Source organism: Salvia miltiorrhiza, chromosome 7 (assembly GCF_028751815.1).
Source record: "Salvia miltiorrhiza cultivar Shanhuang (shh) chromosome 7, IMPLAD_Smil_shh, whole genome shotgun sequence".
NCBI classification, from domain to species: domain Eukaryota; kingdom Viridiplantae; phylum Streptophyta; class Magnoliopsida; order Lamiales; family Lamiaceae; genus Salvia; species Salvia miltiorrhiza.
The window spans coordinates 28,366,191-28,379,974 of NC_080393.1; the positions used below are offsets into that span (position 1 = coordinate 28,366,191).

Consider the following 13,784-nt stretch of genomic DNA (forward strand, 5'->3'; position numbering starts at 1 on the left):
CCTTTCTCGTCTGAAATCACGACTGTGAGAGAAGAGAACAGGGACAACCAAAATTCCTCTTCGCTGGAGAACTATTTGATATCGCCGTGAAAGAGCAGGGTGAAGGAAGCAAGGAGAAGGGAGCCATGGGAGAGTGGTATGCATCTTGTGCTTTCAAATTATGATTGTTCTGTTTCAGTTCAGTTCGTTGGTTGAATGATTGATTTTTCTTTTTCATTTGCAGTGATTATTTGCTCTTTTCATACACCATGGTGGATATTTTATTGATGTGGATGGAGTTGAATGTTATATGAAGGGGCATTATATAGGAAGATATGACTTTGAAGAGCATAATTTTGATTTAGAAAGACTTCATGAAATTGTCAAGTCAATAGGTTATACCTCGTGGACTAAGTTATGGTAATGATTTCCTAAGAGTAATTCATTTAGGTGGATTAAAACTGACGAAGAAGTGAAGGATATGTTAAAAATGTTGACTAAAGAATGTAGAATTTTGAGTGTATATGTGGAAAGTGGGGTTGATGACAACACATGTACACTTCAAAGTAACCTTAGGCTTGAGCAAATAACTGAGAGTGTCGTGGCAGCTGTTGGTGATGTGCAGGGAAAGGTGATAATCTAGAGGAAAGTGAATATGAGTGGGATGCATGAGAGGGGGCTGAAGAGACTGGGGTAGATGATAATGAGCTAGCAGGGGGTGATGAGGAATGTATAGAAGCTCGACAGAGGGCTAGAGAAAGTGAGGTTGAGGAACTAGAAAAGCTTGTGGAAGAATATGTACCACCAACTCTTGATGATATAGAAGTAGAGGAATCTGGGTATGAAGACTTAGAGGGGGGATGTGAATTCTAATGAAAGTGGTGAGAATGGGGAAACCATTAAATCCAACTTAAACATAATAGTGTATGATCCTAAATGTGATCACAAAGAACTTCAGTTGGTGGTTGGGATGAGGTTTCAGGATGGATGGCATTGTAGGAATACTTTAACTACAATGTCAATAGTTTTGTGCAGTTTAGGAGGGTTTCTAAGCATCAATGTGAAGCTTGGTGCATTCCACCATGTGAGTGGAGAGTTTATGCTAGTTTGGTGAAAGATGACAAGTCATTCTATATAAAAACCTATGGAGGGGATCATAGCTGCCCAAGGTCAATAAATAATAAGCTTTTGACATCTAAATGGATAGCAATGAGGTACTTGAATGTGTTCAGAGTTAGGCCAGAGTTCTCATGTGCAAACTTGAGAAATGATGTTATGGCTAGGCTGAAGTATTAGTTGCTTAAGGTAGATTGTACATGGCGCAATAGCAAAAGAACTTGTTAGAGCTACAATAGACCATCATTATGGTATACTTAGGAGATATGCAGCTGAGTTGAGAAGGGTGGATAGGGATGGGCGTTTTGAACTGTTGTTAGGAGTTAATTCAGTTTTCAAAGGTTTCTACTTGGGCTTTAGTGCACTGATAAAGGGCTTCAAGCAGAGTTGTAGATCTTTAATTGGTTTGGATGGTTGCTTCCTCAAAACATATCTAGGTGGGATATTGTTGTGTGCTATAGAGAAGGACGGTAATGATCAGATGTATCATGTTGCTTGGCCATTATTAAGATAGAAAATGAGCAGAATTGGAGCTGATTTTTGAAATGTTTTATAGAGGACATGAGAATTGGAAGTGGAAGTGGATTTACTTTCATTTCAGACCAACAAAAGGTCAGTTGTCTAACAATAAGTAGTAAAAACTTCTCTGATTATTGCATTTGTTGTCAACTATCTAACTTTTAGTTTGGCTGCTATCTGTTGGCTAGTTTTCTTGCATCTAATTCTACTTTTCTTGCATCTAATTCTGGACGAAGCCCAACTCTACTATTTTTTAGATTTTGCTCCTTTGTATTCTGATTATTGTCAAACTTTTTGTCAATTAGCTACTGTAAATCAGATTATGAAATGAACCTGCTAGCAGCCTATGAATGATGAATTGTAAAGGAAGAAATTCACAGCAACATGCTAAATCCAAGAAAACGATTTATATGGCATTCAGGGATTCTATGAATGATGAATGTGGTGAATCACAGCTAAAGGGATTACATCTTTGTGGAGTGCTATCAATTACCAAAAAGTATTTCTCAGTTATTTTTTAGGTTAACTATTCTGAAAAAGCTAAACAATGACCCTTATTAGTGTGTAACCCGTCGAAATTCGACGGGTAATCACTTTAGTTGTATTTATAATTATAATAAATGAAGCAATATTATATCGGAGCCATATGTTTCAATTTGATATATAAAAAATAATTTTACTACTTGTTCTCATCACAAAAATGTATTGTGATATGTGTTCACTACCCACACGCATAATTGACCCATTTTAATAAAGACTTGAACAATTACATAATAAATATTAGTAATATACAATAATAAGAGTTTAAAAAATTAGAAAAAAATATGTAGACGCGTTGATAAATGTTTGTACCCGTCAAGAATGGATATTATTCATATCCAAATAATTTAAATAACCAAAGTACTTATAATTGGAGAACGCTCCACGTAGGCATGTCACACCTAATATAAAATATTTCGAGCCAGCTTCCGTGGATAATCCAAACTTTCTTTTTGATGTTGCGATCGATCGCATAAAATGTATATACTTGTACCCGTCCCAAATTTGATTTAGTACTCGAACTTGTTTAATTTTATAAATAAATATTGTTACACATCTATATATTTATACTTGTTTATAATTTGTACTCTTATTCGTCCCAAATTTAATTAAAAAATAATTTTTCTACTTGTTCACTTTTCAATCTTGTATAATAATGCCCGTTATTTAAATAATATACTAATAATCTCAACATTTACTACCACAAGTTAAATTGATGATGGAATTCAAATCATATTAATCTCAATCACACCACCAATTAAAGGGTGAAATTTTTGCTCGAAACTCGCATGTATATAGGGAGTAATTTTCCTCTGATTATAGTTATTGTACAATAGCCACACACCCAAATTAAATTGTAAGAAACTTATTGCAGCTCGTTTTTCCTCTAATTTTTGCCTTGCCATTGCTACCTTCTTCACCATCTTTGCTTGAGCTTGTGCTTTCATTTGCACCTGAGTGTCGATTTTTATCAGTTTTCATTCTGAACCAAAATAGTATTTAATGGATTTCATTGATATGAGATGAGATGTCTTTACCTCTATTTGCCTCATTTTAGCTTTAAGCCTTACTTTCTGCTGACTCTCCCATACTTGAATTCTTATTTCTTCTCGTTTATATCTCAAAATCAGATTCAACTAAGTCAAAAGCTGCATCTGATTACAAAATATAGTAGTTCCAACATTTCAAACTACAAAGAATGAACTTGACAGCATACTTAGCTTCATCCCACACAGATGCATGTTTTGTATACTCAATCTATGCAAGCTCCTAGTTGTCTATGGCTTCGTTTCCAGAATTACTCTTAGTTGGTAGACTTTACCCGTTTCCAATTATATATTGTTGAAACACTGAAATAAAATTACCTTTAACGTAAGTATATCCAAAGCTGGTTAAACCCATCTCTCCAATTCAATTGTGCAAAAAAAAAAAAAGGAAACTACAAATAGCTTCCAAGTTCCAATGCCAACTTAAGGGCCCGTACGTAATGCAAATGAAAAATATGCAGTTCTTAGTGAACCTGTCAGGATCTGCATAAGATTGCATTGTATATAAAAAAAAACATAAAAATAATGCATAGAGGGAATGAAAGGATTGCAAGCAGATCCATTTCTTTATCAAGTAACAAAAACTGTACTTCTCCCACTTAAGCCCAAAAAAAAGAACTTAGTATATATGGATATACCATCTTCTTCACCAGTCTCAACATCATGCTACGCAGGCAGCTCCTTCCCATCACCATTAACTTCTCGATTATCATTTAGTGTTTTCAATTGCCTTCAGAGGTCCTTCACTATAGGAACTACATTATCATCCAATGGATCATGAAGTAAAACCTACAAATAGATGCAGATCATACTTAATGAAATCCGTTAAAAAATTTAAAAAACCAAAAGATTGGATTAGAAACGAAGAATTTGGGAAATGAATTCAAAATCGACCCGATATAGTTTAGATGCTCTCACTTTATTAAGCATACAAGGAATAACATTTTGTTTCCAAATGTCTGTTGATCAATTCTGAAAAAATTATACTCCATTAATGGGGTCATTTGAGATATTTCCTTCAAATCATATCCTCAAATCAAAACTATGATAAAACTATAATATATATATATATATATACACACACACACATTATATACAACTGTTTTAATCATATGCATATGCAACACAAATTATATAGTTCAAATAAGTAGGAACAACTTATTCTCTTATTCATTATAAAAGGAACTATATATGCACTTGCCTAGAATCAAGAATGAGACATACAACTCAGACACTTAAACATCAAATGAAAATAGTATTTAACTATGAAATGTTCAATAACTTGTTGTAATCAATAACTATTTACCTTATGCGAAGCACATCCATTTGCACATGCAACAATCCCATATCATCCAACGATCCATACCCCACCATTTGCAGTGTCTCCAATCTCTCCATTTCACTAATCTAACGCAGCGACTCGCTCGGAACCTTCATCCAATTCCAAGTCAATATGTCAATTCTAATACCTTAGAAATTGTTATTGACATCATATATGAAAAATCAGAAATCCTAGAATCCTAATACAGTGACTAACATAGAATTTGACAAATTGGCTTAATATATAAGTTAGTTTTTTAGAACTAATGCAATCCTCTTTCACAAGTCAGAAACAAATTTTATTCAAATATAAAGCACTATATAATTACATAGCAAAAGGCCAGTTTGCTCTGCTCCCGAGACATAGCAAAAGAAGAAGAAACCATTAGGAAATATATGGACCTAATCAACTGTGGTTTACATATTCCGTCGAAATAAAAACGAAGCAATGAACAAAGAAGAAAAAAATACAACAAAGAAGAAGAAAAGTACCTTGCGTTGGCTGAAAAAACACAATGCGGCGTAAATCATTATTAATTAAGAAATTTATAGCTAAAAATTTAGGTTTTAAGTTTCCATTATTAAACTTCTTTCCAAAAAAAATTATTTCTAAAGTTCACCATAATCATTCTATATTTACAATGGCTTTGTAGGAATTACATCAGGACACTAATATAATACTTACCATGACTGTGTAGGAAGAATCACGGTAGAACGCGGAGGGTGTTGGCGCGGCGAATCACGGTGGGGGCAGTGGCGGATCCAGGGGGCTAGGGGGGGCTTCAGCCCCCTCCCAATTTTTTTTTTTTTTAATTATAGATATATATATTTATTATTTTGTTTTATATCTATATATATGTGTATATAAATAAAAAAATACAAGAAAAAATATAGTAATACATTATTTATAGTATCCAACTATCCATATTAATTGCTCAACACATGGAGTTGTTACATTTATAGTATTATTTTTTATCATTTTTTCTTTCTTAGTTAATTTTTAATGTTAAATTTGAGTCAATTCTAAAGGTAAAAGTAAAATTACTAATTACTAACAATGAAAATTAGTTTATTTGTTTAGAAGATGAAACAATTTTTTTTTAAGAAAAATGAATAAAAGTACGTTTTTATATGCTTTCAATCTACTTGATGTTGAATTAATTGAATTGCGAACAATTATCTTATTATATTAAGTGATTGTTGAAAAAATGTATGAAATGGAGTGTACGGAATGCTCAAAAAAATTGCTTCGGGGGCTCCCGCCCCCGAACCCCCGTGTAAATATTTTCAAGCACCGTAGTCCAATAGATTCAGCCCCCCCTAACATTGAATCCTGGATCCGCCCCTGGGTGGGGGAAAAGAGAGGTGGCAGATCGAGTCAAGAAGATGGAGGGGGCAGATTAATTCCATATTGGTGTTGAGAAGATCGGAGATCGGCGGCGTCGCGGCCGGCGGAGAAGAAGCAGGCGGCCATCCATACTCTTTGAACAAATTTCTAGTTTTCCCCAAATCAATTTTGGGGAGGATGGCAAATCGGAGGACTGGCGGGGAATCACGGTGGAGGGAAAAGGTGGCATATTTCGGCGGTGGCTGGCGCGGCAACTCGGGGTTGTCACAGCAGCATTGGCGGTGGGAGTTGCAGCAGCGAATCGCGGAGGGAGGTGGCAGATCGCAGGCTGGGGCCAGCAGGGCGAATCGCGAAGGAGAATGGAGGTGGCAAATCGCGGCGGTGGTCGGCGCGACGAATCGCGACTGTGATGGCCCCGGTGGCGGTGGGAGTTACGCGAATTGCTGGAGGGCTGGGAGTTGGAAGCCATTGCTGGATGGTGTAAGGTGGCAATGGGTTTTCGTCGGATGTGGGTTTTGAATTAATTAAGGATCTATTTTTGATTTGATTTATACATAATTTGAATAGTAAATGTAAAATAAAAATAAAATATTACATGTGGAATTACATTGCCACGTAAGCAATATATTATTAAGCTAGAAGCTTTGGAATTGCAAGGATTTGAAATTAAGCTTCCTGACGATGCCACTTAGGACCTAAAATCAAGGGGAGGCCAGGAATCCCAAACAGTATTATATAATGATTGGTGATAAGCTAAGGTGATTAATGTGATATACTACAATTTATACTCCTGTTTTTCCACCATGTGAGATTCAACTGTTAGAAACCCTCGTAGTTCTAATACTTCATCAATGACTATAAAAGGCTCAACTATGATATACCACATATGAGCAAATATAAGACCTTGCACACAGCTTTTGAGTCCGCAAATTAGTTATCTCATATTCAATACCTATTGCCTAACACTAATAAACAATAATCATTTGGGCATGCAATATGTTCTTAACAGCTGTAACTAATTAAAGTTCATCAGTACATTATGTGTATCTCTTGTTGCAGCAAATTAAAGTCGAGTTTTCATTTGGCAGCAAATTAAAGTAGATTCATTCATGTATCTCTTGTTGCATGATTTTGACATGTGTATGAACTGTCTTCTTATCTCAGGGCTTGGAGAATGCAATGGCTTCTTTAGCACCATTTGCAAAACACAGGAATTGTGCACGCCACGTGTATATGAACTGGAAAAAGGAGTATAAGGGCTCCACATTGAAGAATATGTTATGGAGGGCAGTGAGAAGTACCTATCTTGAGGAGTACAAAGATGTTTTGGAGAAAATGAAGAAAGAAGACAAGGCTGCCTATGAGGACTTCATCAACAGAGACACAAAAAAGTTTTGTAAGGCCTTTATCTCTACCATTTGCTCTAGTGACATGATAGATAATAACATATCAGAGACCTTTAATGGATACATTTTAAACGCTAGAGGAAAGCATATTATACATATGTGTGAGGAGATTAGGTGCAATTTGATGGTTAGACAAGTGAATAAGTTGGAGGCCATAAAAAAGGTAATTGATACCATTTTCCCTAATATTAGGAAGAAAATAGAAAAACTCAAGGCTTCTTGTGGTAATTTGGTAGTTCACCACATTTGTGGGGGAAATTTGAGGTGCACCACTTTGAAGATAAGTTTGTAGTGCATTTGGGGAATCGAACTTGTTCATGTAGAGTTTGGGATCTGTGTGGAATACCCTGCTTGCATGCAATGGCTGTTATTTACTTCATGAATCAGGATCCAGTATTTTATGTGCACCAATACTACACAGTAGAAAGGTATATGCTTGGTTACCATTATAGTTTGGAACCAATAAGAGGAGAAAAATAGTGGTCAAAGGTCACAGGCTTCAAGGTTAAACCACCGATGATAACAAAGCGAGGAGGTAGACCTAAGAAGAAGAGAACTGGGTCAATTGCTGAAAGGGATCCACAAAATCCAAATAAATTGAAAAAGAAGGGGATTAAGATGACTTGCAAAAAATGTGGGGGACTTGGTGATAACATGAGAAGCTGTAAGAATGATCCAATTGTCCATCCAAACAAAGAAAATGTATGTCTTTATTGATTCATTTTCTAACTATACTAAAAAACCGACTTTGCTAAATCTTGTTTTATATTCTCAATTCAGGGGAAACGGGGATGGCCATCTAAACCAAAGGATGCTTCAACAAGCACTTCCAATGCAAATCGTAGGTCAAGGAGCACACCTCAAGCAAATGAAGCATCAATAATAGCAAGAGAAAGAAATTTTGCAAAAAGAGGTGTTGGAGTATTTGTTTATGAAGGTACTGGGAATATCTACATTCATGCTTCAATTCAAAGGAGAGTGCGTCATGTCAATCGTGGCAGGGGAATAGGGAATGCAACAAATTCAGGGAGAAATGTCGTTAATAGCCATGCTAACCAGGAGTTTCCCTCTACACAAGAGAGTATAAATGCTAGTGATAATGCGCATAGAGTGTAGCTGCAATTACATTTTGTTTTTGAATGTATTTTATGTGTTAGAAGTGTTAGAACAACTTTTCAAACATATGAAACATGGTCTGTTGAACTTAATGAGATGGTTGCTATTGTTTTCAACTGTTGGTTTTCGCTTTCGGTGTTAATTGCTAGATAGATAGTTTTATTTGAAACCGGTTGATGGTTTTTACTCTAAAGCAATGAGTTACTTTTGAACCATGCGACTCTCATGATCGGTGAAACTAGTTGCCGCAATTGATTTCTCGCTTCAATCGCTGGTTTTCATTTGTGCTGTTTACCGTTTAATATATGCATTTGAGACTGTTCTATGTTATTTTACACTGTGATTTGTTTTAACCCAATCTTATATGCATTTCATTTCCAAGTTACTTCTGCCTTTTTGTGTTACGATTGTGGATTTGATCATTCTTATCCCTGTCGTTTAGTTATGCAATGCTTGTTTTAGATTAGTCCTTTACTTGGCGAGACACTGCCTAGAAAGTTGTTCACTAAATTCTTAAACCTTAGACAACAAGTTTTACTAACTAAAAGTGAAATGTTGCTGTGCAGAACTGGTATAATCTAATGGCAACATTAGATAACTTATTGGAATGCTTCACAACTAGCTACACCAAACTAATCGCTCAATCAGTTTACACCATAATCTCAAACAAGCAACGCTAAAACCAAAACCAAGAATATAAACTCAATAGAGAAACAATCAAAAAAATCACATGATAAAAAAACAAATAAAACATCCATTACATCAATAGAGCTATTACTTCTACTACTACTACACCAAAACTACAAACACTTAACCAAAACACAAAATACACAAAGGAGTACAATCAACAACATATACTTTACTTTCCATTCCAGTTTTTCTTTATTCTTCTTCAAATCTTGAAGCTCGGCATTTGTCTCATCAAATCTCAGCTTTATTGCAGCCACTTCTTCAACTTTAGCTCGAATTTCTCCATTCTTCATTTCCACCAACATAGTTCCGCAGTTTAGTTTCTCTACCAATTTATCCATTTCATTTTTAATATTATTGAAGCACAACTTGTAGTATGCGCTTAGCTTAGGATCAACCCATTTCCACAAACCACAATCATTCAAGTAGAACAAATTAAGAACACACAATGAACTATCAAATAATTACAGTAAGAATTCAACCATAAAATCAATAGATGAAATTACTTTCATTCGAGAACAATAGTAGAATCTCCTTTCCGGATTCTTCTGAGTGTGTGAGGTTTCCTCAATCGCTGGAATACCATGCCCACACAATTTCTGACACCCAATTGAATCCCTTAAGCTCGAAGAGTTCGGCATTATTTCAGACGAAGGCTCTCCCTTCTACCTTGAAGAAGAAGACGGGCGATTTGAGGAACTCTGGTTCTCACTATTCTCACCTTGAAGAAGAAGACGCGCGATTTGAAGAAGATGCTCACTCATTCGCATGTATCGAGCGAAATTGAACACTCACTGCTCCCTGCTTCTTTCTCCATGCTCTCTTCGACGTTGCAAATCGCCCGTTCGAAGGTATCGCGCGCTCTTTCATCGAAGAGGAACTCTGGTTCTCGCAGGCATTCTCTCTTTCACAGACGCGATTTCAGATGGAGAAATTAGGGCTGGAGCTTGTGTTCTCTCTCACAGACGCTCACTTGAATGTATTTTGTGGTCTCTCGCTTGAATGTATCTTTAGAGGAAGAAATTAGGGCTGGAGCTTCAAAAGGGAAAGGGGAAATAAGATTTAATTTGGGAATTAATAGGAAACGATGTCATTTCCTATTAAATTAAGACGACGTCGTTTTGGCCAACTGTCCGGCGAGTCCACGTGTGTTTTCCGGCGTCCACGTCATTTATGAATTTGGGGATTTCAGGTGCCATGGAAAAAAATCAAAAAATTATCAAGGTTATGTATTGTGAGACTGAATTTAAAGATGATGTGCAATTCCAAAAATCTGTAAAAGTTTATGTATTTAGGGGCAATTACCCCTATATTAAAATCATAGAAAATATGTCATTTAATTTGGGACACCCCTAAATAAAATACAAGCCAGAAATAATGCAACATAATGAATATTTTCTTAAAACTCATGTACACCAAAAATTGTAGTAGTATAATTACTTATTTCATCCGTTCCATAAGAGTGTGCCCTTATTTCTATTTTGAGACGTCCAACAAAAGTGCGCATTTGCTATTTTTGGACACTACTCCACCACTAACTCTTTATTTCTTACTTTTTATTTTATAATAAAGTGATTCACGTATTCAACTCCCAATACACTCATCTAACATCTATTAAAAATTGTGTCACCAAAAGTAATGCACACTTTTATGGGACGGTGCGAGTATTAGTCAGCGGTAGCAGATTGACCCTTGGACGACGTCGTTACGTGAATATCTACGGTGTTCACTCTCTCACTAGTCGCAATTAGTAACGAAAAGAGTGACTGAGAAAGCCCTAGTGAAATAGAGAGCAAAATCCAACAAAACCCACTTCTCAAATCAGAGTGAGCTAGAATCTTGATAGGAAAATGGCTATTTCAGGAGATCTTAGGGTTTCCGCAGCTCTGAGTTCATACAGATTCAATCCTCTTCGCACGGCGTCGCATTTTCCCCCGTCTAAGGTTTTGTGTCTGTGGCAATTTCTCAAATTTTCTAATACGTATAGATTTTCCTCTCATTTCATCTACTTTTTTAATTTGTTTTTCGCTTAACATGGGATAATATCGAAACTGGTTGAGGTTTGTTTTCAGCATTTTTGGGTAGAAAATGCAGTAACGGGGCTATCATATGTTCTTAAATGTTAGAAACGTTGCTCAGAGAATTTAAATTGACTAATTATTACTATGTTTTTTCTGGTGAAAGATACACTGATAGAAGTTTCTTTTCAGCATTTTGGATAAACTGTTTAGGGCCTTTATTATGTTATTGATTGTTGGATGAGTTGCCCAGAGAATTTATTTTCACTAATTATTCTGCTTTTTCTGGTGAGAATACATCAATCTTTATTTTTATGTAGCGACTGTTTGGGAGATTATATTGTTCTTGCAGTGAAGGTTCGTGGATTTTCATTTTTATGTATAAGTTTATTCTTGTGTTCTTCTGGTGAAGATACATTGACTTTTATATTTATGAATGGGCTTTTTGAAGTTTTATTGTGTTCTTTCTGGCGGTGCTGCATTTATTTCCATTTTTCTGAATGGTGGAACCTGAATTAGATTGATAATTTTCCTCTTTGATCTTGTGCTTGATGCGTGTTTGCAACATTCACGAGTTTAATTTATGTCTTGTGCTGACAAATTTATGCAACTCTCCTTTTGGATATGTAGTGTGTGATTTTTTATTTAATATCTCTGAAGTTTATCGTTTCCATGTGTTGTGCTTTGCGTTTGCTTCTGTAATCATATTTTGAGGCAGATTAAACACTAACATGAACATAGAAATTGGCATAGTTAGGTTGTAGTTGGAAAAGAAAAAAAATTGGTATTGTTCATTATCTTTTCTGGAAAAGTATTTAATGTACTTACCTTATTGTCTGTTACGTTTCTAGAAAGCAGGTTCAACCTAACTAGATTTGGAGTCTGCTACGAGCATTTTAGGTTAGGAAAGTGCATGAATTATAAGTGGCATTACTGGCTGATGCGTACTGCTAACTCTCATCTTGCTTGAGGATTAGCCTTGAGAGATAAAAATAGTAAAACTAATCCCTTGTTTACTAAAATAGATTGGAACTTTAGGATATCCGAAGGCCCTTGATTATTTCAATCATTTTAGATAGTTTTGCTTGATTCATATCTCATTGAAAGGGTGGGAATGGAAAAATCCTAGTCTTAAGAATAAAAATACCCAATCATGCATTGTATCAAGTCTTAAGAATAAAAATACCCAATCATGCATAATATCAATCATGCAAAGTATACGCCTAAGGGGATGTTACTTTTGATGATTAGCCTAGGGAGATAAAAATAGTATAGGCTAATCCATTGTTTACTAAGATGGATTGGAACTTTGGGCTATCCCAAGGCCCTCTCCATCATTTGAGTTAATTTTGCTGGATTCATATCTCATTGAGAGGGTGTGATTGGAGAAATCCTAGTGATGATGATAAAAAATTTCAATCATGTATTTTATCAATCATAGAAAGTAGACGTCCCTAAGGGAATATAAATCGTATATGGTTTGTAACATGAGGAAATCTGAACTAATTTCATTAATGTGGATAGAATCATTGTTGTGCATTGTTTTTCTGAATCAAGAATATTTGTTCCTCTACAGGTTGATTGCAATGTTTTCGTCAATGGCGCATCTAGCGTTATTGAGGCAATGCCACGATGTTCGCGTGCTGTTCTTGATGTCCACAATACTCGTTGTCACTCTAGACGGCCTCTTGGAGTTTTCGGAGATTATAAGCTTTCACAAAATCCTTTCGGCCAAGAGGTTGAAGAATTTCTCCTCAACGCGATCAACATGAACTTCTTTGAACGTCTAAACTTGGCTTGGAAGATCATATTTCCATCACCCATGTCCCGAAAGAAGTCCAATGCAAACATTGCCAAGCAACGCCTGAAGATGATTCTTTTCTCAGATCGTTGTGCAGTCAGTGAAGAGGCGAAGCAGAAGATAGTAAGCAACGTTGTCAGTGCACTGTCTGATTTTGTTGAGATTGAATCGCAGGACAAAGTTCAATTGAGTGTCTCAACGGACCCAGATCTTGGCACCATCTATTCCGTCACGGTGCCTGTGCGGCGAGTGAGAACAGAATATCAAATCGACGACGAATCTGGATCCATTACGAATGTCCAATACAAAGACACCGGAGAAAGCTCGGGTTCTGTTGATGTGAAGTTTGATTTCTACATTCCCAGTGAGGAACTTCAAGGATTTTAGTGTGCGAAAACAAGGGGTTATGGATGCTTGAGACACGGTGGAGATTATTTGTTCCTAAAAATTGTTTCTTTTTCTTCTTAAGCACTAGAGGTTCTCCTACTCGTTATATGGTGTTGTAACCACTGGAGAAGAATATATTCTGTATATATTTGGAATTTGCTAATTGGAGAAATGCTTCTAATTTTGTGTTTTGCATATTTTGAATTCTAAACCTACATTTGAATGTCCGCCTTCTTAAAACTTTATTTCGAAACACTCGTACACACTCAAAAGAGTTCCAACATTAAATGAGCAGAGAAAACTCAAGAGTCTAAACTATCAAACTTCTCCAAAGACTTACTAACTTTTGGATGGTATTTTGAAAGGGAATCTGAAGGTGCACATGGAAAGACAATTGAGTTGGGTATTGCTGTAATTTATTTATTTTTGAACGCATATGCTGTAAATTAATGACCGAGTAGTTGGGTATGTAAAGTGAATTGAGTTGTAAGAGCATCC

The 13,784-nt window shown here is 35.9% G+C and overlaps 1 protein-coding gene across 1 annotated transcript; it reads left to right on the top strand.

Moving 5' to 3' along the window:
• The first annotated feature begins 10,778 nt into the window (after positions 1–10,778).
• Positions 10,779–13,481, top strand: LOC130995819 (cell division topological specificity factor homolog, chloroplastic). The gene is made up of 2 exons (XM_057921263.1): positions 10,779–11,023; positions 12,675–13,481. Exons 1-2 carry the CDS (start codon positions 10,931–10,933, stop codon positions 13,284–13,286), a joined length of 705 nt encoding a protein of 234 aa, XP_057777246.1. The 5' UTR covers positions 10,779–10,930; the 3' UTR covers positions 13,287–13,481.
• Positions 13,482–13,784: the final 303 nt, after the last annotated feature.